This window comes from Passer domesticus, chromosome 5, assembly GCF_036417665.1.
Source record: "Passer domesticus isolate bPasDom1 chromosome 5, bPasDom1.hap1, whole genome shotgun sequence".
Lineage (NCBI taxonomy): Eukaryota > Metazoa > Chordata > Aves > Passeriformes > Passeridae > Passer > Passer domesticus.
Window position 1 is genome coordinate 13,731,407 of NC_087478.1, and position 25,419 is coordinate 13,756,825.

The 25,419-nt window shown below is 37.2% G+C and overlaps 1 protein-coding gene across 1 annotated transcript in view; it reads left to right on the forward strand.

Annotated features, from left to right (window-relative positions):
* Nucleotides 1-25,419, forward strand: part of SLC2A13 (solute carrier family 2 member 13) — a 139,472-nt gene that overhangs the window by 57,849 nt on the left and 56,204 nt on the right. Inside the window, exon 4 of the mRNA XM_064422064.1 lies at nucleotides 5,165-5,273. Coding sequence (XP_064278134.1) covers nucleotides 5,165-5,273 — 109 coding nt within the window. The remainder of the gene's footprint in view (nucleotides 1-5,164; nucleotides 5,274-25,419) is intronic.

Here is a 25,419-nt window from a genome sequence, read left to right on the forward strand (position 1 = left end):
TCTCGTGAGGGTAAAGCAGAAGGGCAGAATCCCCTCCCTCACCCTGCTGCCCATGCTCTGGATGCAGCCCAGGACACCTTTGGCTTCTGTGTGCATGTATTGCCAGGTCACTTTTCAGCTTTTTATCCAGCAGAATCCCTGAGTCCTTATTGGCAGGGCTGTTCCCAGTGAGAACTTCCTCCAGTCTGTATGCATACCATTGGATAGTTTAGTTGTGGAAAGCTGAAAAATGCTAACACTCAGCTGTTAGGCAAGCTGACAGTATTTTTTCCTTCTTGGCTGATGGGGATCTGTGCTGTAAAAAAAACCCCAAAGGGTTAACAAACTATATGAGGTAGGAATTTTCTTGTAGTGCTGGGATTGGTTCTTCTAATGTTACTGGAAACATTACTAGATAGTGAGGAAGAGCATGGTACTAAAGTAAAATTGGTTTGTATCTTCACAGGATAATTAATGCAGTTTTGATCTTAAAGGTAATTCTGTTTTCTTTTGATTTGTTAAATTTTAGAGAAAGCAAAAATTAATGAAGTTGATACTTCTAGGAAACAATCATGTAATAGGCAAGGGGAGGAAAAGAGTGCTTGTTTTAGTATATTATTCATACACAGGGAATAATACCTAGCTGTAAGTGCTTTAGAGTAGGAGTCATAGGTGAAGGGAGATTCTGTAGGAAGGTTCTGCAGATGATGCAGAGAAGGCTGGACTGGAAGCTGTCGTTTTGTAAGGAAGGGAAATCCAGAAATAATTCCCACGTTTGCCCTCTGTTATTGAGATCACCAGCCCAAACTTTCTTTTTTTTTGGTCCCTGCTGTAGACCAGTTCCTTGAAGATTTATCTGAGTGGAAGAGAGGGTATTTGAACAAGAAAGATCCAGAAAACTAATATCTTTAGCTTCATTGATGCTAAACTGATGGCTGTGTTGTTGCTTGGCTAAACCTGCCTTTTTTGGAAATGCAAAGAGCACAGAATGCTGGCAGGAGCCCTATAAGGTTTTAAGCTGTTGCTACAAGCTGTTACCTAGATGAGCTGGCAAAAGAATGTTTGAACCTGCAAATGACTTTGGCAGGGCCCAGTCTCTAACCATAGATTCCTGACTGTGAAATCTGTCCAGTTATTCTACTAATAATTTGAGGGATGGGGAATTACAAGGTTTCCAGGCACCAGATGTCTGCCTGGATTTGCTGTGGGATTTTTAGGTTGGCGTTGTGTCTATACTATAATTTTGTCCCTGAAAGTGAAGGCATTTTTTTTTCAGAAGGAGTTATTAAGGCTTCATTAATAGTAATTTTTCTACTTTTAAGCTTTCATTATATAAGCTCATTTCAGAACTAGGGTCTTTGTTGTGTTGCCTTTGAAAATCATCTCATCTCTTAGTTGGCTGTAGATCATACCCAAGCTCCTATGATTGCCATACAATCCATTTTGCTCATACAGATAAATCAAAATGCCTTACCAGGTGATTAATCATTTCCAAGCCTAACTTGTGGGTTATGCCTAGTAACAAAGATAACTGCTAAAATATAGGAAGCTGCCATTAAAAGTTTCAGATAACCAGTCATAAAATATAATGTTTGGAGTATCACTCACTTCCAGAAGTAATGTTTTGGCAAGAACAGCTTCTCCTTCCCTGTTTGGCTCTGTGTAAGCTAATAAGGGTTTTTTTGGATGTGAAGCTGAACTTCCCAATTCTATTTTTGCTTTTTGCTTATAAGGATGAATTCTATTTTGGTAGACAGATTATGCTATAAAATATCTACTTGGATCCCAGCAATCCACTTTGTGTATCACCACTTCAAGTAATGTCACCTTCAGCAGTATCCTTGTTTTTCCATTGCATTTTATCTCATGTTGTTGTTTTGCATAGAGGAAGCTCCAGCTGCCCTTCACTGTAGCATGTTTTGAACCCTTGTAAATATTATGTGTTAAAGAATTTTACTTCAGTTAAAGTAATTATCAGAGACAACAGCACAAAAACTCAAACCAAATCTATTCTCATTAAATTCATCTAAGCGTTAGGAGGTCTCATCATTCTGACTTCATTTTTATTCACAGATTAGAAGAAGGAAAACAAGCATCTTGGTGTTTTCTCAGGTTCAAATGAAGTGATTCTGATGCAGGAATATGTCCAAGTATCTTAGATTAAAAGAAAACAACAACAATTAAGGCAGAAGTATCACTAACAAAAACATTGACTCTTTGGAGGCAAATACCTATTTTGTCCTTTGTAAAAATTGCCAATTTTTTTTTCTGTGGCTTATATTTAAATCATCTGTTTCCTTCTAGTTCTATGGGAAGTTAAGTTGTTCCATTTTTTAAAGGTCTAATGTTTTTATTGTTTAGTGCTATTTCAATCTCATATCATAACTAACAGCATATTTAAGGCTTATCAGAAACTACTGAAGTGCCATTTAAGTTTTCAGAAGACTTAATTTCAGAAAAAAATTTATTTAATTCTTAAAATTTTTTTGGCTTTCATTTTTTAGTTCAAACTCATTTTCTGCTCTTAAAATCCATATTATGCCTAGAGTTGTTTATTTTTAAGAACACGGTAACATATGAAGTTGACAGTATGGATGGAAGGAGTACTGATAAGAAGATGCAAATACAGTATAGCTAGTTTCAGAGCTAGATAGTTTTAATAAAAAGTTTCACGCTCATTTGCTGTTATAAGACCGGTTACCTCACAGTCAAAGTCCTTTGGGCTTTTTAGTTGAGTTTGTAAAGCTCCTTTAATAAAGAGATTAGCAGTTGCTTTATTTCTTTCATTCAGTTTATTGGTTTGTAAACCTGAAGGCTGTGAATTTTATGAAAGAAAATCCTTTAATTTTGTGTATGCCTATTGGTATGTGGTGGTTGCCATGGTACATATTTGGAGCAAAACTTTTTAAACACTGAGTTGAGTATGATAATTTTTAGCATCATTTTTTGGATAAAATTAATCAGAAGTCTGAAAAATTTCAAGTACTTACTGAATTTAGCTGGACTGGATGTTCTAAAGGTCTAAAGTGTAAAGTTCTGACATAAAGGTCTAAATTTCACTATATGGTCTCAGCATTTCTGCAGGGCTGCACTTCAGATGCACAAACTGATTTGTGTGATGGAGCTTTGTTGAGAGGTCACGACTCCCTCTGAGTTGCAAACCATTGTCTGAGAGCAGCTGCTTTAATTTCTCACTATTCATTTTAGTGCCTTCTTCCCAATTGTTTTGCACAATGCTGTATTGTGAATAAAGTTTTATAAACATTTACCAAATAGCTTAGTGGTTCAGGAATTATTAAAAACCTTGCATCAGTTCCTTAGGACATTTCTGCCTCCTTTCCTCACAGTCCCTGCTGTACAGTTCCAGTTTATTCAATGAGCGGGATCATTGATGGTGGCCTTGAAGATGTAGGCTGTCTAAAATGTCCCTTGAAAATAAAGATAGATTTTGAACTCAGTTAAGGACCTTATACAGAGTTTATGAAGAATGAAAGATGATCTCTCCTAGGCATTCAGCAGCCTGGATTTACAACAGATGCTGCAGAATCCGTTGCCAGATAAGATTTTTAAGTCCCAAGACTCCATGCTCAGGTGTGACGCAGGGTCTGAGACTCTTAGGGCTGTTGTTTGTGAGTTAAACTTCGTGGGTGTATGTATTAGTAAATATTTTTTCTTTCTGAAATTTGAGCTCTGGACTACTCCTAGCTAGCAGCTGGCTTTGGTGCTTTTCCACTGAGGAAATGTCACTTTGAGTATGGGATCCTTGTCAGGCCAGTGATGTCATACGTCTTGCCTGAGAATATCTTATGTGGTCTGTGGATTGACTGTATCTGTCACTTGGTTTTACTTGGAGACTTGATGATGTGGCTAAATGGCAGAACATGTGAGGCTGTGTACTGTCTGAATGTTGGAAACCAGCTAGAAAGTTTGTCAGGCTGTATTCTGCTATTAAAGAAGCAACATTAAATGATGTTATAATTGAGATATGAATTAGAAATACCATAATTTTAAATGAAAATAAGGGTTTTTTTTAGGCAGGTCTGATTATCTTTCAATGAAGAAAATGTTATCTAAACCCTCTTCTTGATTCCAACTCTTGAAACTCTTCATAGCTTGCCAGCTTTCTGATGCTGAAATTCTGCATGTAAATTGTTCTTCACTAATGGACTCACATGGGGTTTTTTACTAAATCAATACTTCTAATATTTTCTGTACATTCAGGAAACCCTGAAAATATAAAAATGTAGATCCTCTTCACCTCTCTTTTTAAAATTTTTCTTTGATAGCAATTATTTTGACTAATTTATATTGTGATTAGATACTCTCAGTGAATATACTGGATGTGACAAGATGTATAAAACACATAATTTTTCACCAGACTTGACTAGTGAAAAAGCACTAAAAGTATTAGTCTGGGTAGAAAGAAGTTTTAAGTAAATACGGTGGTCAGGAATGTAAAATTTTTGCCTATTATCCCATAGCTTTCTACATTATTATTATTATTTTTCTTTAAATAGGATACTTTTAAAGTCTTGGAGTTTCTCTTTTAGTCAGAAATCTTTGTGGGTTTTTTTCTTAATTGAGAGAATCTTAAATTCAGCCTCATGCCATTGCTACCAAAGGTATAGAATGAATATAATTAATTTCTGCTCCCTCTGCTGGCCATGGAGCTGAGCAGAGTAAATCTATCCAGCACCTTAAAAGTACCCACACCTGCAACTGGTCTGTGGAAATTGGGTCTTTTGGGTACTAAGGAGAACACTTTATCGCCAATATCCAGACCTGAGTAATGGCATTTCTAAAATAACCTCTCAATAAAAATGGAAACTTTTAGAAAGGAGACAACAGTGATATTTTGTGGTAACTTTTGAGTACATTTGGGTGCAGCTGATGTGTAACCTGTCAGTGTGATATAAGGAGAGCTGTACATTGTACACCAGTAGTAGACACTGTACAAAAGTGGTTTCATTTTCTGCTTGGGCTTCCTGATAATCCTCTTTGTAGGACAGTGCAAAAAAACAGAACTGAAATGTTCAGTTTTTTCAAATATTGTTCCAAAGTAATTGAAATAATACAAGTTTGCTTGAAACTAAGATGCAAAGTCTGCTATGCCTGGCAACATTGTCTTGATAGCAATCACTTAAGAACTATTATGTATTCTTTTGTTGTTGTTTTTTTTTTTAAGCTGGACCTGTGATCTGCAGAATGCTAACATACCCTCCAACTCGAAGAGCCTTAATTGTGGGTTGTGGTCTGCAGATGTTTCAACAGCTGTCAGGGATTAACACCGTCATGTATGTATTTCCCAATTGCTTCTTTTTATAAAGAATTAGAAAAAAGTCAATTAGACCATTAGCAGTTGTAGATGGTCTTCTGGACAAAGTCTGAAAGGTGAAAAATTGAGTGTGGGCTGGAATGCTGGTTTGAAATCCAGATGTTGACATATTTGGCAACACAGTAAATTGGTACAAGGGGATGTTGGTATAGGGGTAAACCTGCCATTTTTATAGACATGAGAATACAGGCTGTATTCTGAGAGATGCATTCTTGTGTTAGGGTTTATAGACAAGGCTGTGTATGTCTGGGCAAGAAAGCACATTTATGGTTTGAATATGTGTGCAAATAGATCACAGTAAGGTGAGGGTTAGGTTAACCATGTTAATGAGGTGCAACATTACTGTGAAGTGCTAAAGGATGCTGAGGGAAGAAACATTTCCTGCTTTTACATGGTTTTGTTATGTGTATGAAGACTCAGTAAATGTGGAAGTGAAGAATGATGTATTGGGTTTTCTGACAAGCTGTCAGCTCATAACAGGAGTAGCTCTTGACAAATGTGCAATACCTACTTTGAGATGAAATTATTTTTGGGCTGCCCTACATGACTAATCATAATGAATATGGTTGCCATATTGTTTTAAGAGCAAGTATAAAATATGTTGCCATAACATTTTACAGAGAAAACTATGCATGTTAGGAAATTGTTAAAAGAAACAGCTTCAAGGATAAGGCTTTTAGTGGTATCAAGAGTTACCATATTAAATGTTAGAGTAAACACTGCCATCTGTCATACTGGAAGAAAAAAATGCCCCAGACTCAGTATTATTAAACTGCACAGGAGGGAAATCTGTGACAGGTAAAGAAACACTTCACAAAGTAGGAATTGTAAGTGTGGGAAACACTTGGACGCAAAACTGGTAAGTTATGTCTGAAGGCCAGAAGAAAGGCACAGAAAGAGCTTTGATAAATTTTTCAGACACATCAGAAGCAAGAAACCTAACAGTCTCCAGGCCCAGAAAGGATCAAGACATTGGGAGTACACTAGCAGAAGATAAATGTTTAGCACCAAATCTCACAAAGATGCTTTTTGCATTTGTGTTAATTATAGAGGGTATATGAAGCTTTTTGCACTAGTGCCTACTTAAGATGTCTCAGGTGGTCTGCTTGACACTCAAGTATTAGGGGAAAACATCTAGAGCAAGCTGATTAAAAAATAACAAATTAATCAGGGTACAATTTGCATCTATAATCACTGAATTTGGAAATGGAGCATAATTTACATGAAGCTACAGCCCAGAAAGTTTTATTTTGGTCTCTACAAAAATTAGTAAAAACTTCATAGAATCAAATAAGATGTGTGTTAATAAATATGAAAAATGAACATGTACACATACAATATAAAACAATAAAGAAGAGCCAACACGATTGTTGTGGACAGATTATAGCTTGCTTGGATGAGAGAACTGTAAATCCCATATCAATTAACCATTTTAAGCAAATATGACAGCTGCAGCCAGTAAATCCCATATCAATTAACCATTTTAAGCAACTATGACAGCTGCAGCCAAAGTTTCTTGAAGAATTCATGTAGTCATAAAAGTGAGAAGTCCTGTCAGGTAAATAACTATTTAAGACAGAAGAAAAAAGGATGAGAATGGAAGATCAGTTATCACGAACCAAGAACAGACTCCTACAATGATCTATATGAAGATCTTTGCTGCTTTAATAAACCTGTGAAAGCGACTAAACAACAAAAAAGCAGCTTATATTCATACTGCACCCACAATATAGAGATCCCCCAAATCTGTGAACATGAACAGTTGTGGGAAGATAATGCAAGGTAACAAATTAGTGGAATGGCAAATGCATTAACTATCCAATGCTATTCAATAATGCCTGCAGGAGAGAACTGGGTAACTGACATGCATGGCAGTCTAAATTGTTACTACTTGAAAAAGAGGGCTTGCAATTGCATTATTCTGTACAAACATCATGACGACATCCACGGCCCATCTGGAATAGTACAAACAGTTGCAGATGTCCTTTCTTTTAATAAGAGCAAACCAGGTTATGTGTGGGGAAAGAGGTACCTGTGTTTGAACAGAATGATTAGAACTCTGCAGCTTGGAAATGAAATGAGGTCAGAAGAAATACAAGAGGTATGTAAAGCTACTAAAGTTATGGAGAAGATGGGGAGAGCATGATTATTCATCATTTCTTCTAACACATTTTTGGTGACTCCTAGCTCTTACCCAGCAGTAGGTTTAAAATAAGCATTTTTTCATGCAACACATAATTGCATATTGGAACTCATTGCCACAGGATGTTACAGATGCCAAATGTAGAAATACATTTAGAAGTTAATTAGGGAAACTTACATAATAAACATTATTAAAATGTTATGAAATGTGGTGTGCATGCAATCTCTGGCCAAGGACAGTCATTCTCACAGTTTGGTTCATAGTACTTTGAGATGCCCTATTAGGCTAGAACAAAAAATTGACAGTTCACAAGGCTTATGACACTGGTAGGTTGACTTTGTTTATTTTAAACTTACTATGTTTTAAAATTTCAAACTGCTTTCTATGTAGGAGGTTTTACAAATAGTTTGGAATTGACCTAATTTGCTTGTGGATGTGTAGGAGGACAGAATTACAACTATAAAACGTGGTTGAATCTTAGCTTTAAAGTAATAAAATGCTTATAATAAACACATGAAGGCACTGTTGTTAAAGGACTGGATTGTCAACCATTTGCAATATCCAGTCTCTTTTAATATTCCATTATAACTAAATTTTTAGTTATCAGGTATGCAAGACAAACATTCTCCTGTGAAAGGACATTTTTCAAATACAAGTAAGCAGCTGTCTGTTGATGGCTTGCTTTTATAAAAATTGATAAATGCCTTTTAATGCTGTAATTAGATGGTATCTTAAGGAACTGTCAGATTGTATTAACTCTCTAAGCACTAGTTTTCTCTTCATAATGTTTAGTTGTGTTGTTTTGGGATTGCTGTTCTCTTGCAGCATGAAAGCAGGCACTGGTTATGGTGGGAGGGTCTGGTGTTGTGTGGACTTGGCTTCAGTGGTTTCTCAAAAACAAACATGACAAGTATTTTGACAGTGGATGTTCCCTGTACCTTTGGTGCTACTGTGAATCCTTTTCTGTTGGCCCTTTTTAGGCCATAGAAGAAGAGGCTGATGACCCCAGCTTGCAGTTGCCTTGTCACCAAAGGGGTATTAGGGACAGAAAAAGGTGATACAGAGACTCCATCATCAGAAGGCATGAAAAAACACTTTATTATTAGAAATCTACAGTTCTTGTAGAAACAATGATGGACCTTAGACCTGATTGGCCTTTAGGAATCTTCTCTCACACTATTGGTGAGCTATGAATAGCACACTCTGGAGAATCGTATCTATAAACAATGGTTACAGAAAGAGAGATAATAAATGTTTGAATTCTTCTCTCTGTTTCCTACAGCTCCTCACAGCTTCCCAGGATTTTCCTGGGACAGCTGTGTCTGTCTCTGTTCAGAGGATATGTGAATACCACATTGCCTGGCTTTCCGTGGCAGAGAATTTAGCCTCTGGTTGCCCTCTGACCAGTTAACTTAACAGGGCAGCATCCATGACAGCCCCTGATTTGTTTTAATCTTCTGGCTTGGGAGTTTCTGCTCTTTCTGCTATAAAATAATTTGTTTAATCTGGTATTTTACTGTAAGAAAAGTGAGGCTATCAGAATGAATTTGTGTGTGCTCATTTAAACTCCCATAATCAAATCATAAGGGGACATGAAAACATAAAAAATAACATAATTGTAGAATGATTTAATACTTGCCTAATATATGCTTTACTGAATAACCATCAATTTTAGAAAAGAAAGCCAGTGAGAGCAATGAAGTCCATGTGTAGTTGGAGTTCTCTTGAGGTTGGGGAGAGGAAAACCAGAAGAATTGCAGTAAGAATTGTGGAAGGCTGTGCTCAGCCCTTTTCATTGTGTAATAAACTGATCTGGTTTCTGCACAGAAGTAGTTTCATATCATATTTGAATCACATTTGTTATACACATGAATGTGTATAAAGTCCAGCCGTGAGGAACCAGAAACTCATCAGGAACAGGATGTTACTGAATTGGTGAGAGCAGTATGTGGAGCAACCTCTGCATTGAGGAGGTAGATCTAAAACAGAAGCAAAATGTAAAAATAGGCTAAGGAGGTTGTGACTGTCACAGGAAAAAATTCTAGCATGATAAATTTAGTCAGCAAAAGAATAAAGCTCAGTGAGCTATTGCTTTGATTCCCTTTTTCCCCCTAAGAACAAGGGTATCACTGCTGTCTGATGCAATGCCTGACGCAGAACAAATGTTTCCTTTTTGTCATGGCTTTTGCCAGCTTAACTGACCTGTTAAAGTCATACAATTTTAGACAAGTATCTCTCACACTGGTGTGAGCAGGTCTGAAATTGTTTAACTTCTCAGTTTGTTATCATTCTAGTGTTTTCTCATCTCGAAAACAGAAGCTCATTGTTTGTAGCCTGGAGCCCAAGTCTGGTTGGCAGGAGACTGAGAAACGCCTTGTGAAGGAAGTTATATTCCAGGGGAGTAGTTACTACAAATTAGCTTTTTAATAGTAATATATCCCAGAATTTGGTTTATTCTGTGAAGTTAAGATATTTTCAAGCCCAAAGTTGCCCATAGTTAAAACCTGGGGGAAGAAGACCATTTTGAGGTAAAACTTGAAATTATTATTTATCAGTTTCTTATTTAAAAAAAAATAAAAATTGAAGAAACTCCATTTTTGGGGGGTGGGAGGAGGAGGGGACTGAAAGGATTTGAACTGTTTCACATTGTGTAGTGAGAATCATCAATGGATGTTTTATCTCTGTGCTCATGTTCCTGCAGAACCAGGACTTCTGAAAACATTTCTGGTAATGTGCAGCCTCATGGCAGTTAAAATACTTCCAAACCATGGGGAAGAAAGGTTTTGGGAAAAAATCCCAAGTTCTCTTGAATAGTAGGCAGTAATTTATCCATAATTGGAGGGAGTTCAGTATTGTCTTGACAGAATTGCTCGCAGGTGGTATGACCTACACTGGAGATTCTGCTGCTCTTTGAGAGGTTTGTTGTCTGTTCCCAAAGACTGCCTGTGCCCTCAAGACTATAAATCTGAGATAAGATTGAAGAGACAGCTGCATCATCTTGATTATTCTTACTCTCACAATACTTTCAGTGGACGTGATGAAAGCCAGACAAAATACTTTGTTCTGCAGTTGAAACACTAAGTTTGATGTGGTGCTAATTTTGTAATTTGCCATTATCTTTTCACAAATTGTGTTAGAAAAGCTTTCTGCAACAGGAAAGTGCTATAATGTGACAACAGGGAAAGTATATGGCCTTCAGCATTTTTGCTAAGCTATTTTGCAGGTGCATATGATCTGTTATTCCTATTTAATGAAATGTTTTGTTTTGTTTTTTTTTTTATTTCTGAGATATCTTTGCATCTCCTAGAAGTTAAGTGAATCCACACATAAAATGTATTGCTGCTTGGATTTGGTCCTCAGATGCTTTTGAGCTCTAACAGTGTTGGTTTTTTAATTTATGCAAGCAAACAAAAGAACCAGAAAAAAGGGTGATAAAAAGAAGCATCTTTTTTCAGCTGGCAAGAAATAGGAAGGGGAATAAAATACTACATGGAGAAGGAAGAAAGTTCAGAATAATGAGAGAGGAAAAAGAAGCTGGATAATAGAAGAAAAATACAAAAGAAGAAAAGAGGAGGTTATGTAACAAGTGGAAATTTAGGGTTTGAAGATAAGACTATTAGAACAATTAATAGGAAAAAATATTGTACTGAATGTGAATGAGAGATTGCATGAAAATAGGAGTGGGACTGGGAAAGAAGTCAGGCTAAACTTCTGGAGTTTAATAGAAACCAGAGAGGAGTTTAATGGAAAGCCCATTTCCTGGCAGGTTTAATTGGCAGGTCTGTTGTGCAGCAGTTTCAGAGCTGACACCTGCGAGCTCCTCCTGTAGCCTCAGAACCAGCCTGGTACTTCCTTAGCATGAGTGTGCAGCTGAATCCCCACAGGGGTGGGGAAAGTCGAAACTCATCTCTAAATTCCACAATATCTGACGTATCTGACTCATTTTTTAAAGATCATTGAATAAATACCTTATTTTGTGAATCACTGCACAAGTAGTAGGAACCTTCTGCACTCTTTCAGCATCAGCAGCAATATATTTATATTTAATGACTGAATATATTTACAGGTTATGACAGATTTATAATGAATAAGCTGGTCATTGAAATGAGGTTTTCCTAGAGCATTGGTTGTTGTTTTGAGTATTGGAAAATAGTTGCTGAGAACTGTAAACAGAAGTTCTGCTGGAAAAAGTAATGGTGATTCATATTTTTCTTTGACTTTTAGGCATTGGCTTTTAATGTTGTATAGATTTCTATTGTGTTCTCTGGCTGTGCATTTTAAAGCAAAATCCAGAAAGTAGCATACTGTATTAAAAAACAAAACAAAACCCCAATCTGGCACAATGCTAAATGTCATCCAAATTGCACAGCAGTTACTGAAAGAAAGTACCTTTTATTGTACTCTTGACTTAAATTCAAATTGGGCACAGTAACTCCCAAGCAGATTGCCATGTGGCATTTATTTTTGGATGGCCAGTAACTTGTCACCTCTGTTTTTCTTGAGTACTCTGAGACCCAACTGGGCTTTTAGTCTGACTAAAGGAGGCACTATTGCACTAATGTTCTTTCCAGATACAAACTCTGTAGAATTGTCAGGATAATTGGGAAGATTTGGTAATTGACAAGTCTCATTTTCTCTGATGATTCCATGACATTAAAGCTGCTGCCTGGTTAGGTTTTCATCCTTCTGTATTTTGTTGTGGGTAAACTGTCCAGTTTATACCTTTCTTTTAGATTTTGCATTTTCCTGTTAGCTTTAGGAGATGTTTAATAAATCAAAAAGAAACTCTATGTTGAACATCCTCTTGCTTTTCAGATAATAATCCATTAGAGATTTTTTAATTAGGTTTTCATGAATTCTTCCAATAAGTTTTTTTTTTGAGAAGTGACCTTTCATTTTACCATTTTAGCCTTCCTTCATATTGCAAGATGTTTTAGATAGTACTGAGTGCAAACCCATCATGTAAAATATTTCAGTGGCATATAGATGCTTTTTATATAGACTGCAGATATTTTTGGAAGAACAACTAAACCAAAGTCTAGTCTAGTCAAACACTAGGTGAGGTGAGTCTCCCATTACACCAACTGTCTCTGTTGTATGTGCTATACAGAAATAACGTGATTAACTTATAGAAATTCTTGAGGGGAGCAAATTGTAGTTAATAGGCAAAATAATTTCATATTAGTCACTGTAAAACATTCTAAATGAGAGTTTATGGAAACTGCCTATATCAGTTTCATAGTACTTGAAAAGGAAAATGAAACTCTGACTCAGGCTTTTTGAAAGTTTTGCATTTTCAGCAACCACTTTTCCATAGGCAGTGTACTGGTATCACAGTGGAGCTTGTTTCTTTTAAAGTAAAGAGTGCATTGAAAATAAAATGGTTAAAAAAAACCCAGTTTCAAACATCTGATGGTCACCAAGTTGTACATATTGGACACAAGTTTATTGTGTACAAACAGGATTATACAGTAATTTTTCCAAGCCCTGTGACATAGGTGATGATGATGATTATTATTATCATTAAATTTTAATTATTTTCCCCCAGTAAAATGGTGAATCTGAACTGAACAATTAGTTTGTTTGTGAAAATCTGTCCATTAAGTTTGAAAAATTATCACACAACCTATAGCAGTGACTTTGGAACTGTGGCCAAGGACAAACTCATATTTGGAGGTGAAAGTGGCTGGAAGTGCAGAGCCTTAGGCTGGGCAGCAGCAGTTCTTGTTGGCAGCTGGGATGCTGGTTGTGTGGATACCAAGAAATGTGAAATTCCCTTTCATCACATGCTCTCAGCAAGAAGCCTGGGCAGTATTTACAGCAGCTGTGACTTGGCAGAGCCAATCCTTTCCACCCCTCTTGTTTGCCTTCTCCTCTCCAGCAGTGCAGGCCAGGGAGGAGCCCGAACACATTTTCTCTGGACCTTGCTCTGATGTTCTCCCTCCTTCTCAGTCATTAGGAAATGCTGATGTGGGAAGGGAATACCACCTAGTAAGGGGAGTGTGCCTTAGTAAATCTGCTAGGAAGTGGCTGGAACAAAAATCTGTAGATGACAGGATGCCAATGGCTTCATCCATTAATGAAAACCAAACCAGCCCACACAAGATCAGCCGGTTAAGGAGCACTGCAGCAGGCTGAGAGAAAAGAAATAGCTCAGTTGTTCCACAGGCAGGATGCAGTGCAGGCAGCAGTGACCTGGTGTTGAGAGTCACGGAGAGGGATGGGAAGAGCAAATAGCTGGGTCACGCTGCTGGGCTTCCAGTGTGGCTCCAGAGCTGTGCAGCAATGAGGAGCAGTAGCTGGGCCTTTGCCTTCGTTCTGGTCTTGCACTTGCCCACAAGCTGCACGGCTGAGTGACCTGGATGCCCCAGGCAGCTCAGTAAACTTGAACATTTTTTAAGGCAGTTATATTGCTAAAGTTTCTGTATCTTTACTGTGTTCTAAAGGTAATGCCTATGTTTCAGAATTTTTGTTTAAAAATTGAAGTGTTTTTCTTAAATATTGTTGTGTGTGCTTCTTGGGTGGCCTGCAAAACCCTGAAAAGCTTAGGGGTTTAATGATGTAGCTCCAAAGGCTGTACTTTATCAGTTGAAATAATTGTGAGAGAGTAGTTAGGCTACAAGTAAGAAACTGCATCTGAACTAAAAACAAGTCACCTGTGTGTCAGCGTTGCTAGCAATAAATTCACACTGTGCCAAATTTCCACTAAAAATAAAAAAATGAAACTGTTGTGCTGCCCTGGTTGTTTAAAAGCTAATTTAGCTGAGTCAGTTTAAAAGTATAGATTTGTAATTTGCCATAAAACAAAGAAGTTAAAAGTTGAAATTTGCGTTATTTGGCCAATGCCATACATCAAGCTTCAAGATTCCCTCTCAGGCTGAAGCTTCTCACTGCTGATGCCATTTCTCTGTGCATTTTGTGTTCTTATTCCTTTTGAAATAGAAAAGGAAAAATCACAGCTTTATGCCACTTAAAAGAAAAAAAGAAAGATGCAAAACAAAGCAATAAATCACAATGGAGTAGTTAACTAGATTAAAGCTATAAAATACATATCCTGCTTAAGCTGCCTGCCTTGTTGATCAAACTAACCAGAGTTTTTGGAAGATGGTTTTTACAGGTACGTCCTTGTTCTAACTGTTCGAGATCAAAGGAGAGGTAATTCAGAAATAAAAGTTTTGAAGGTTTATTGGAAGATCAAGGAAGAATTTCAAGATGCTATATAATGGGACCAATGGGATGAAATGAAGTGAAATGTAGAGTGATTATTGGAACACAGTTCAGTGCTTAGAAGTACTATATTGAGTGTCTTGAGGGGAGTAGGAAACAATGGTAGTTTCTAATTGCTTAAACTGTTACAACAATAGAGAAAGTATTGGAAATAACATACTTGGGGGGTTTGGTGTTGAGATTGGTAGACACACAATAGCAGATTAATGTAATTTTATAAGTAAAGGCTAATTTCCTTTAAATTAAACTTTTTACCCCACATCTTCTGATAATTCTCATCATCTATCAGTTTATTGTTAAAAAAGTAGAAAACCAAACACAGCCCCCACCTAAAATGTAAACTTAAAAAATCCTAGACCACTGAAAACATTAAGTGATATTGAGGTGGATTTATTTGCATTATAATTTTTTTCAGGCTAAAAATTAAACAATGTAAAACTTTCTGAAATTGCACAGGAGCCATGTTCAGGGTACTGATGTGAGGCATTGTCAGGGGCTCATAACCATAGGCTCTCGTTTTGAAGCACTGGATTTTTTTTTTTCCATTTCATAAATCTTGTAAGTATTACTGATTTTCCCTATTTGTCTTGTGCTGAAAATCTGCTTAGTTGTGGGAATTTTGTGTTGTTTGGGTTTTCTCACCCCAAATTTGGACCTTTAAATGTATGAGTTGAAGAATGACCACATGAAATATTTTCCTTATTTACTGTAGTATTTGAGATCTATGCTAGGTTACTGGTTAGAAGAATATATACTGAAGAATGGAATAGCATGAAAGTAAATAAATATAAACCTCATGGTGTGACAGCTGCAAATGATTTGCCACAGTCTGGATGCATCTGCTGATGGTTTGGTTAATAATTTTTAAAATGTAGCAGGTGTATTAAAAAGGATCTGAGTATTAACTGATACTTCAATTTAAAAAAAAAAAATTAAGTCTTCAACAAAACCGTAAGTTAAATGCCTTTAATAAATAGGTATTTTTCAGTGTAATGCTTTCACAGAAGTAAATTCCTAGTAAATTTTGTGTTGATTGTTACTAATACAAAGGCTTGTAATGTCTTCTTTTGGAAATCGATGTTTATTTTTATAACGTGTTCAAAAATACATATTCAAAGAACTGTATAGGAGTTAACATACCAAATTACTCTAAAAGAAATCCTGCTATCTTCTCATTTGGCATGTGTTTTATTTTTCATGTTGCCTGATCAGCAGAGACCAAGTGCACAATTTTACCCCCAGTTTTTTATTAACGAAATCTTTAAAAAAACAGTCAAAAGCTTGGACATTTATATTAAAATATTGAAAACGAACTCAGAGTCCTGCTGACTGTACTCTTTGCTTTACTTTACTCTGGTTTTCTTAGGTGACAGTATCTGTTCCTATAGTTCATCAGGCTGTGAAAGCATATTTAAAGAAAGACTATCAATTTGGAGGTCACTTAAAAGCAAAGTATTTATTTAAAGAAGAAATATATTTGAACCCATATTTTCTAACATTTCTTTTGGTGTTATTGAAGGGTTTGTGTATTTAGTAGAAATTTTTCCACATTTTTCTGCTTTTGATTGCTACTCTCCCTTTTTCCTGTAGTGAATTCATAACACTGTTTGATTTCTATCTGTTGCCTTAGTAATCACTGTCAGGTCACCAACCCAGTATTAATTTCACTGCAGAGCCATGCTGGAGAAATTGTATGAGAATGTCTTTGCCTTACATGTGGTACATACACAGTGTAGCTGTTAAGTCAGATAAATGCATCTCATTCAGTTTGTTCATATGTAAAGCCAAGTAATGAAATGAAGTCAGAGCAGTGATGCTGTTTTTAAATCATTCATGAATGATTTCTGGAGGAAGTTCCCTAAATAGCACTATTGGTTTGTTTGGTTTGTTTTAGTGTATTGTTTGCCTAAACAGCTCCTGGAGCACAGTTTGGTCTCAACAGTTTTTCTTCTGTTAAACATTTCTAATAATCTTGTAAAAATTCATTTTTAATGCAACCGTTGTTTAATATGCATTATTCTGTTGAACTGTACATTTTTGTTGTCTCTAGCATTTATTTTGAGACCTATCAGGTCTCAAATCAGATGCCAACCAATGACCAATTTTTTTTTTTTCTATAAAGCACAATAGAATAGTAAGGGAAGGACTTGGTTTGTGTTGTAGGTTTGCTCCCTTTGCAATGCTTAGAGGGCACGTATTATTCAGATATTGGACTGGGTTTGTTGCAATAAGGAAGTGTCTTCTTCTTGGGAAGTCAGGGAATATAGAAATGTGAAACAATTCCAGGTTCACAATGTAATCAATATTGAAAAGACACAAAATTAAAGTGTAAAAGGTCACCTGGTTAGGTGCTGCCTGATACAGCAACATGAACAACCTCAGTGAAATATATTACTGGTGCCATTCAAACACAGAGTAAGAGATATGATGCCCTTTAGATCTGTTTATTCACCTTTGCTTTAAGGGCAGAGGAACCAGTTCTGTAAATTGGATTCTTTGGAGTCTGTCAATAAGAGTTAAGCTGCCACAGGCTAGTCAATATGCCTTGTGCCACAGATTGGAGACCCCAAAAAAAAAAAAGGTTGAAAGGTTACGTGCATTGCAAAGATTTTCTATAAATGAAAATGGTCCAGAAATGAACCGTAAATAAAACATGGTGGTATCTAAAAGTTAATCCAGATCTTGTTATTGGGAGCAGTCTGCAAAACAAAGGGATGGCTGTGGTGAAAATGGGCCATACCGAAGGTGTGATATGGAGCACAGTCACCAGATGGAAAGAAAATAAGAAATCACTGATGAGACTCTTAATTCCTCAGTGTGGTGAGAAAGAATAATGTCTGTAAGGACAGCGAGGGGTGAGTCCAGGAAGGGAGGGGTATGTCAGGAGGGGGAACTAAACAACACCTGGGTTCTCATCTTTTGGGAGGCTGGTTCCTTCCTGAAGAGTTTCCAGCAATCAGGTGCAAGTTGAGTCTAAGCCTGTGTAGGTGCAAGGGGTCTCACCTATGACTGCTTAAAATCTTTGGGGATTTTTTCTCCAGATTTCTAACAGTTCTGAGAGAATGACTCAGAGAATGATTTTCAAACATTTTCATGAAAGAATAATCCTTTTGTGATACTTTATTCCTTTTTAATAGTCACTTGTATATTGCCCAAAGCATGTTTTAGAGAGATCTTGAAACTAGGAAAAGAATGTGACAGCAGATTATTATCAGCAACATTTCATATGTTTCACAAGGGAAAATTGGAACAGGGATGTACTGGACTGCTGATTAAAACTTCTGCTTGCTGGAGGCCCCTTCCTCATGTAAACTTGAATCTTTTGGTCAATTATGAGTGGAAGAGGTTTTTTGTTGTTGTTTTTTTTTTTTTTTAGAAGAAATAGGGAGAGCCCTGTTAGAAGCCAGGGGAGGAAACAAAAGCACAACAAAAACAGTTCAGACAATTTGGGCTTTCTTACTCTACTCCCTCTTCTTACTTCCTCGGTTATATAATTTCTGTTGGATGTTTATAGACTGGGGAAGGAGAAGAGAAAATGACCAGCTAAAATGTAATGTTTTCAAGTTTGGGTCTTTAAGTAATAGATTTAAATGAAAGTACTGAAACTAGTTATTGAAAACAGGAGTTGAAAAAAGCTAAAGTCTTCTGTTACTAAAGGAATACCTATTGCCCCTGCATGTTGATGAGAGAGGGAAGCAGGTGAAAGTACTGAAAAAAGTACTGAAGGACTTGTTGGTGCTGTCAGGAACATGTTGGCATGTAAGGAATCAAGTAAGATCTCACTGAAACTTGGACCAATTTGGCTATTTTTAAACAAAGTTTTGAATGTTACCTTTTAAAACCTCCTTTATCCTATATATGAGCCCTTAATGAAATGTGAGAATTGAAACTGTGTGACCACAGTGTAATACAGATGGATTTGGTCCAGATGAGATGCAAACTAAAACACTAATACACTAAGACAGCAGCTCTGTCCCATTTTCACAGGAATGAGGGAAGAAAGGGAAGCTTATTAGAATGAGAAGTGTAAATTATGCTTGTTAGTGATGGCACATTCCAGGAATTTTAGATTTTTCAACTATCTTAATATTTGTGAACCAAATTTTGTTTTAGATTGTAACACATGCCTCTAATGTCGCTAATTTACAGTGGAAATAAAAGAGAAGTTACAGTTCATATTTTTTTCTGGTTCATGTAGGAATGGAGAATGACTTATTAGCGAAATGGAACTGCTCTCAAGGGACAAATGTACTAATTCCAAGAAATCTTTCTTTCTTTTCTATTTCATATAAGAGCAGAGAAATTATGTGTGTTAACATTTATAGTTTGAATATTATAAAAAATATTACAAATATATTACATTTATTATAGTAGTCCTCTCTATCTTATATGACTTATTGGAGTTCTGAGTAAGTAAATTAGTGAGGGTTAGCTCATTGTATTTTTCAGGGCATGTAGTCCTATCTCAAATGCTTTTGTCTTACTGCAAACCCCATTTTTTTATTATTCTTGTCACATTGTGGTAAACTAAATCAAGCACTGCCATAATTCTGAACAGAGGCAGAATCAGGATGTGTCATAGTAAAAGAAAAAAAACCACAAAACAAAAACAAAACCTTTCCCCCCTGTATAGATATAGATGTTATAGATATATAATTGGACCTGGAACATGGACTCTGCAAGATACTGGTCAAGTCTCTACAGGTATTTGTATCTCACTATGTATTGATTTATCATATTTGTTAACTTAAACCAGCTAGAAAATAATTTAAACACATGCCCACACTGCCAAATCCCTTCTCTCCTGCAAACTCTGGTCTGGTCACCTCCTCTTTAAGCACCTCTGAAGAGGATTCTGCTGCCCTACTGTGTCTTCAGTTATGTTTGAGCAGCTCCAGTGGCTTTTCCTTGCATCAATGTAAGAGATGCCACCATCTCTGCAAACTCTTCAGTGCAGAAATGCACATTAACCGGGCAATAAATATGGGTAAGCAGTTTCAGATTGTGGACTTCTGTCCAGTTTTGGAAATCTTAATTCCCTTAACAGTGTAATATGCTACTGCAGACAGCTGGTGTTGGAGGAAGACTAGCCAATGCTAGGAAGAGAAATTTAAAAAAGGAAGTACAGAAAGAAGAAGAAGAAAAACACATCAGCTGGGATGGAGAGTGTTTTAAAATGTCCTGTAAAGCCACTGTTGGAAAAATAAATTAATTCCATGGTTAGAAGCTTGGCTCAATTGCCCATCCCCTCAGCAAAATCTAAGAGCCCTGTCTAGGTTTTGCTTTTTGAAAACTGAACAAGCAGCTCTTGGCCAGCTGTGACAACACTTGAGCCCTAATTTCTGCTGTGTTTGGTTAGGATATGCTGAAGGAAATGGTTTTGTAAAGAAAAAATATTACATTGTATAATTTCTTTTCTTTTGCAGATTGCTCTAAAATCTGTGCTTGTTCTGTTTTCTATAAAAAATACTTTTTTTTTGTTGTTTTTCTGAGGGAATGTTACTCTGAGACTTAGTCAGCTGAGGGACAAATGAAATCAGTAGATTCCTGCAAAGAACATGTTATCTTGTCTCCAGTCCTTCTTACAATGACTTTAAAACCCTGCACTGTATGCTTGCAAGAAACTTTAAGCACATTTTCTAATTCAGACTTGCAATTCACTGCCCTTAAGTGACACATTTTAGCTTCCTGCAGTGTGTATATTACAACAGTATTCACAGTGAGATACGATTTCATACTTTTGAGTTTTTTTAACTTGGGCAAGAGACTCATCTGGACCTTGGAAATTACCTTGGGAAAAAAAGTGTAATTCAGCTTCTGTACAGCTCTTGATGATGACTCAGGGGAGTCTCTTAGTGTTCTGCGTGGTATGTGCAGGGTCATGCAGGGTGGCTGGAGCTGTATGACTGTCACTGGCCTGGGCAGCTCCACACTCTGTCTTTCATCTTCTCTTCCAGTATCAAAGCTGATCTTTTCAATAAATCAACTTTTGGGTTTTTCTAACAACATAATTCTGTGCTTGCTGTACTGTAAACCATCATGTACAGGAGCATTGAAGTATATTTGCCATACACCATCTAAAATTTTTATTTTTGTAAGAGTGTCTTAGATTCTGTGCATTGACTTATTGCTTCTTGCTCTCTCTAAATAAAGTTATGAAGAACTTATAAGCAACCAGTATTTATGACACCTCTCTTAAACTAGATGTTCTCTGTAGAGAACCCATTTGGGGATTTATTCTGGTTTCATAAAAGACATTTTCCTTTCCTGACAGCAAAATTCTCTGTCTGGAACAAATTAACTGCCATTCAAGGACTAATCTCTTCCTCCATGGCAGAAATTTCTTCCTCTGTGGCACTGCTCTTCAGACTGACTGCTGCAGTCACTGTCATAGATGCTCCCCAGAGGATTCAGACCAGAATCACATCTGCTTTGAGTCACAACTTCATCCTATCTGGTGGGATTTCAGTGTTCATTAGACTAATTAATGATTAAGTGCAGCAGTATGACATGGCTTGGCTGTTTTGTCATGTCAGTCAGCTTTCTCAAAAGTTCACAGCATCAGCTATTTTCTGAATATTTGGTTTTGTGCAAGATTTTCAATAAGCAGCTTTCTAATGTTGACACTAAAGCCAGAAGTGCACTGCTGTCTGGTATAATCTTTTTGAGCTGCACAGAGGTATCTAAACCAGCAAAACCTGTGTTTGTAGAAGGAAATTTCAGGCAGAAACCTCTCTGTAAGGGACATCTTTACCTGTGTGAAATTGGAAGTATTATGAGGAGAGAGGAGCAAAAGCAGGAGAACGGGAGCAAAATATAAACTAAAATTGAGTTGCTTTCCTTGGTAAAGCAGAACAACACATAGCACTGAATCTGCTGCTGTTTCATTGTGGCCCTGTGTTTTTCCCTCTGAACAGGTTATCCACATCTGCTTAGGTACTTATACTGCTTTTCCAGCTTTTTAAGAAAAGGTGCTTTGTAATTCTTTTCAGGATAAAAATTCCTAATTATATTGTGTGCATAAGTAATTATTGTTTACATGTATTATTAATCTAATAACTGACAACTGTTGTGGATGAGGGGGTTGAATGTACCCTCAGTAAATTCACAGACAGCATCAAGCTGGGTGGGGATGTTATCTGCTGGAGGGCAGGAAGGCTCTGAAGAGGATTATACACTTGGGGACCACTGTGTATGTGAGTCAAATGGAACCCATTGATGGCACTGTCTTCACTGAAGAAATCGGGGTAATCACAGTGGTGACCCATATCAAGGGCATGGGTTTACTAGCTTTTGGAGAAGATTGAACAGTGTGTGACCTGGTGGTAAGAAGGCATAGAGCAAATATTTATCTATCCATCAGGTATTGACCCTGCAGTTTTCTAAACCCATGTTTTCTGTCCATCATGCTTGAAGTCTGACTTGGCTGGGAGAGTGTGACCATTGCTTCAGGAGAGGCCACCTTACCTGTGGGATCAGATTTCCCAGCAGTGTTAAGAAAGGCTTCTTTTGGTTTCTAATCTTCTGGTAAGGTATCAGCCACCAAAGGGCAATGTGTCAAATAATAGTAGCTGCTTGCCCAACAAAGTCAGCTAATTTTTTTTGTGAATTATGCAGTAATTCACTTGGTGTACTTGTGACACAGCTGTTGAGGAAGATTTCTTCCATGACATATCTGCAGGTACCTGTGAAGAGCAATGAAGAGAGGCTATAAGGCACAGTTATTTGCTGTGTGCATACTGTTACTTGATACATTTTAAATGTGAAACTTTTGAATTTTGCAGTTCACATAGGTCTGCCAGATAAGTATTATTTAGGATTTTTTTCAATGTGTTTTTCATATATGTTGTCTCTGGTTTTTTTCCATGCCTCCCCATATGAGAACATGACTAGCAAAAGTTAACATTCTGTCACTATTCCTTCTTCAGAAACTACCTTTGTATCATACACTTTTGCCTCTTCTCAAAACTGTGTAAGTTCTGTTTTTCTCTGGTCTCCTGTTATGTGGCACTCTTTATGCCTATAATAAATGCTGACAGCTCCCAGCTCAACAGTTATTTCCATCAAATGCAGACTGTTACGTCACTCAGATTTCTGAGTGCCAGTCTGAGATAAGGACTGGAATGAAAAGGCAGCTGGCATAAGGTTTGTGTCTGAAGAAAACGATACTGTGTCTGCTAAGGCAGCAGGAGCATCTAAAGCAAGAGCAGCCTTAACCTTCAAGGGGTGTCCAAATCTCCAGCATTCAAGGACAAAGCACATATCCTTTTGGCTTCTCTCAGTATTCCTAATAAAAATTGTTGTGAGAAGGTTCAGATGGTGCTTGCTTCTTTCCAACATGAAGATGCCATGATGATCCAAGCTTTCGGCACCCTGAACTAGGCTGCTCCAGTGTATCTTGACTAAGATCAATATGTTGAGTTTGGGCTTATTCAACACGCAGGTTTCTGCCAGCCAGAGGTGTCCCTGTGGGCAGCACAGCTTACTGTAGCCATTGGGCTAGGTGTAAAGAGCTTAAAAGCTTTAGGGGTTTTTGTACTCTGCTTGTTGTCTGTAAAGGACAGAGCTGCCAGGTAGATATGCTGTGCAGTTGTATAACTGACCACTCAGGGAAACTGATGTTTCCTTTTCTCTGTAGTGGCAATCTTCCCAATACCAATTGGTGTTTCCTCAATCCAGGCCTCTCACTGTTATCTACTGTAAGCTCTCAACCTTTAATTTCCTTTTTCCTTGCAATGCAAGTTCTCTTCCTGAATGCAGTTCTTTAAAACAAGGCCCAATTCTCAAAGCAAAATCTTTGTGAGCAGTTCATGGTGTCAGTGTGCTGACATGGTCTCAAGTCAGGGATTAGTGGTGCTTCCTCATTATCCCTTCTCTCCCCATGTGTCAGCATCCATTTGGGTTTTTTTTTTTTTTGCCTTGTGTTTATATTGCAAGCTTTTTGGGAGAGGTGATTTAATTGTTCTGTTTCTGAACAGCACTTAGAACACTGAGTCCTTCCCAGTGCCAGAGACAGATATTTCAGTAATGCAGTCAACCTTTAGGAATGAAGCTATGTGATGTTTTGCTTCCAACAGTGTAATTCTGCAGACAGGTCTCTTCTAAGTGTAGAATATAATGATCTGATTTCTACCCTCCTCTTTCCCCACAATGCCCTCCAATGAAAAGCTTGCTCTGTCCTTATGCAGGCTTTCCTTCCAGAAGGAAGGTCATAGTCTTGTGCTGCTAAATGTCACAGACAGCAGCTTCTGCACTGGACATAAGTCTCATTTCTCTAACAAAGGTAGTCTTTCCATTTAAAGGAGGAAAAAAATCCCACATAGATAATCCTTTGTATTTATTGCAATGAGAGAAAGGAGCTTTGCTGATGATATGTGACAGCATTTTTAATAAATGAAGCTCAGATTTTAAATTCTTTGTGAGAAATGGCTAGATGTCACCCATTTTTTGCCAGTGTAAGTAAGGTCTGTCATTTGCAATGTCAGTGTTGGTGTTTGAGGGTACAATACTAATTAGAACTTTACTTTCTAACCCCAGAATATTTGTATTTTATATTGCAGCATGCTGTATTTTACAGTGAAATATTTGTCTTCTGCAAAGAGTGCCAGACTCTCCCCTGGTCAGGAGCCATGGGCTCACTGAAGGCCCAGTGGTCACGGAGTTTTGCATGCTCTAGAGAGGTGTGGAGAGTCCAAGGCTGAGGCTTGAGGTCAGACTGAGAGGAAAAGGTAAAATCTTAAGGAAAAGAATACACATTTAGTATATGTGTTGTAGAACTAGAAAATAAAAGAGCAACTTAGCTTTAAAAGATTACTTTTGCAGAAAATTTTCTTCAAGAACTGTGTTAACTTCTCAGCACATTAAAATACGGAAAGAAAATATGTTGTTGTAGGTATGTGATGTTATTAGAAACAAGTTAGGAGGAACAGTGAAATCTGCATGTGTGGAGAGTTGCTACTGCAGATGCACATGTTGTTCTTCTCTTGACAAGGATCCCCAAAAAAACTTCCATTTGAGAAAGTTGGTGTTTCCCTCTTAGACACAGCTTACTTGGGTGGATTCTGGGTGTTATTCTTGATGCAGTAAGTAGATCCTGGGAAGGAATTAAGCCCAAATTAGAAGCCAAGAAGAGTGAAGACCAAGGCAGCAGTCAGCAGGGAAAACCAGACAGAAACACAAGCAAGAAGTTGGATGAATAGTGGGGTTTTAGTGTGCTGGTGTGTCTGTTAACTCCTCTGATCTTGGCCTAGGAAATATTTGAAAAACAAAATTGTATTTTATTAAATGCTTCTTTGTATCAGATAGTAATACACCATTGCATTTTGTGTGAGATTATTTTGTATTCTGCATTTTTCAATTCTGGCTTTTTTATTGTGAGCCAGTCACTTGTTTGGCTGACCTTGTGTGTGACTAATCCAATGCCATCCATATGATTGTACCTTTTAAAATCTTGTGAACCTTTCCAAATCACAAAAGGTGGATTGTGACAAAACAACAGCATTCAGATTTAATGGCTGGGAATAGAGACAACAAAAAGACACAGATTTCCTATGTGCAGAAATACTTTCCTCTTAGTGGGAATGAGCAGAACAAAGGCAGTGTCATCCTACTGGACATTCACAGTCACCTGCTGACAAACTTAGCTCCGTTTGACCTTAAAAAAAGAAAGGAAAAAAATAGATGAGAAGCCCAATTACTAGGTCCTAGTCCATGAAATATGTCTGTTAACTCTTAT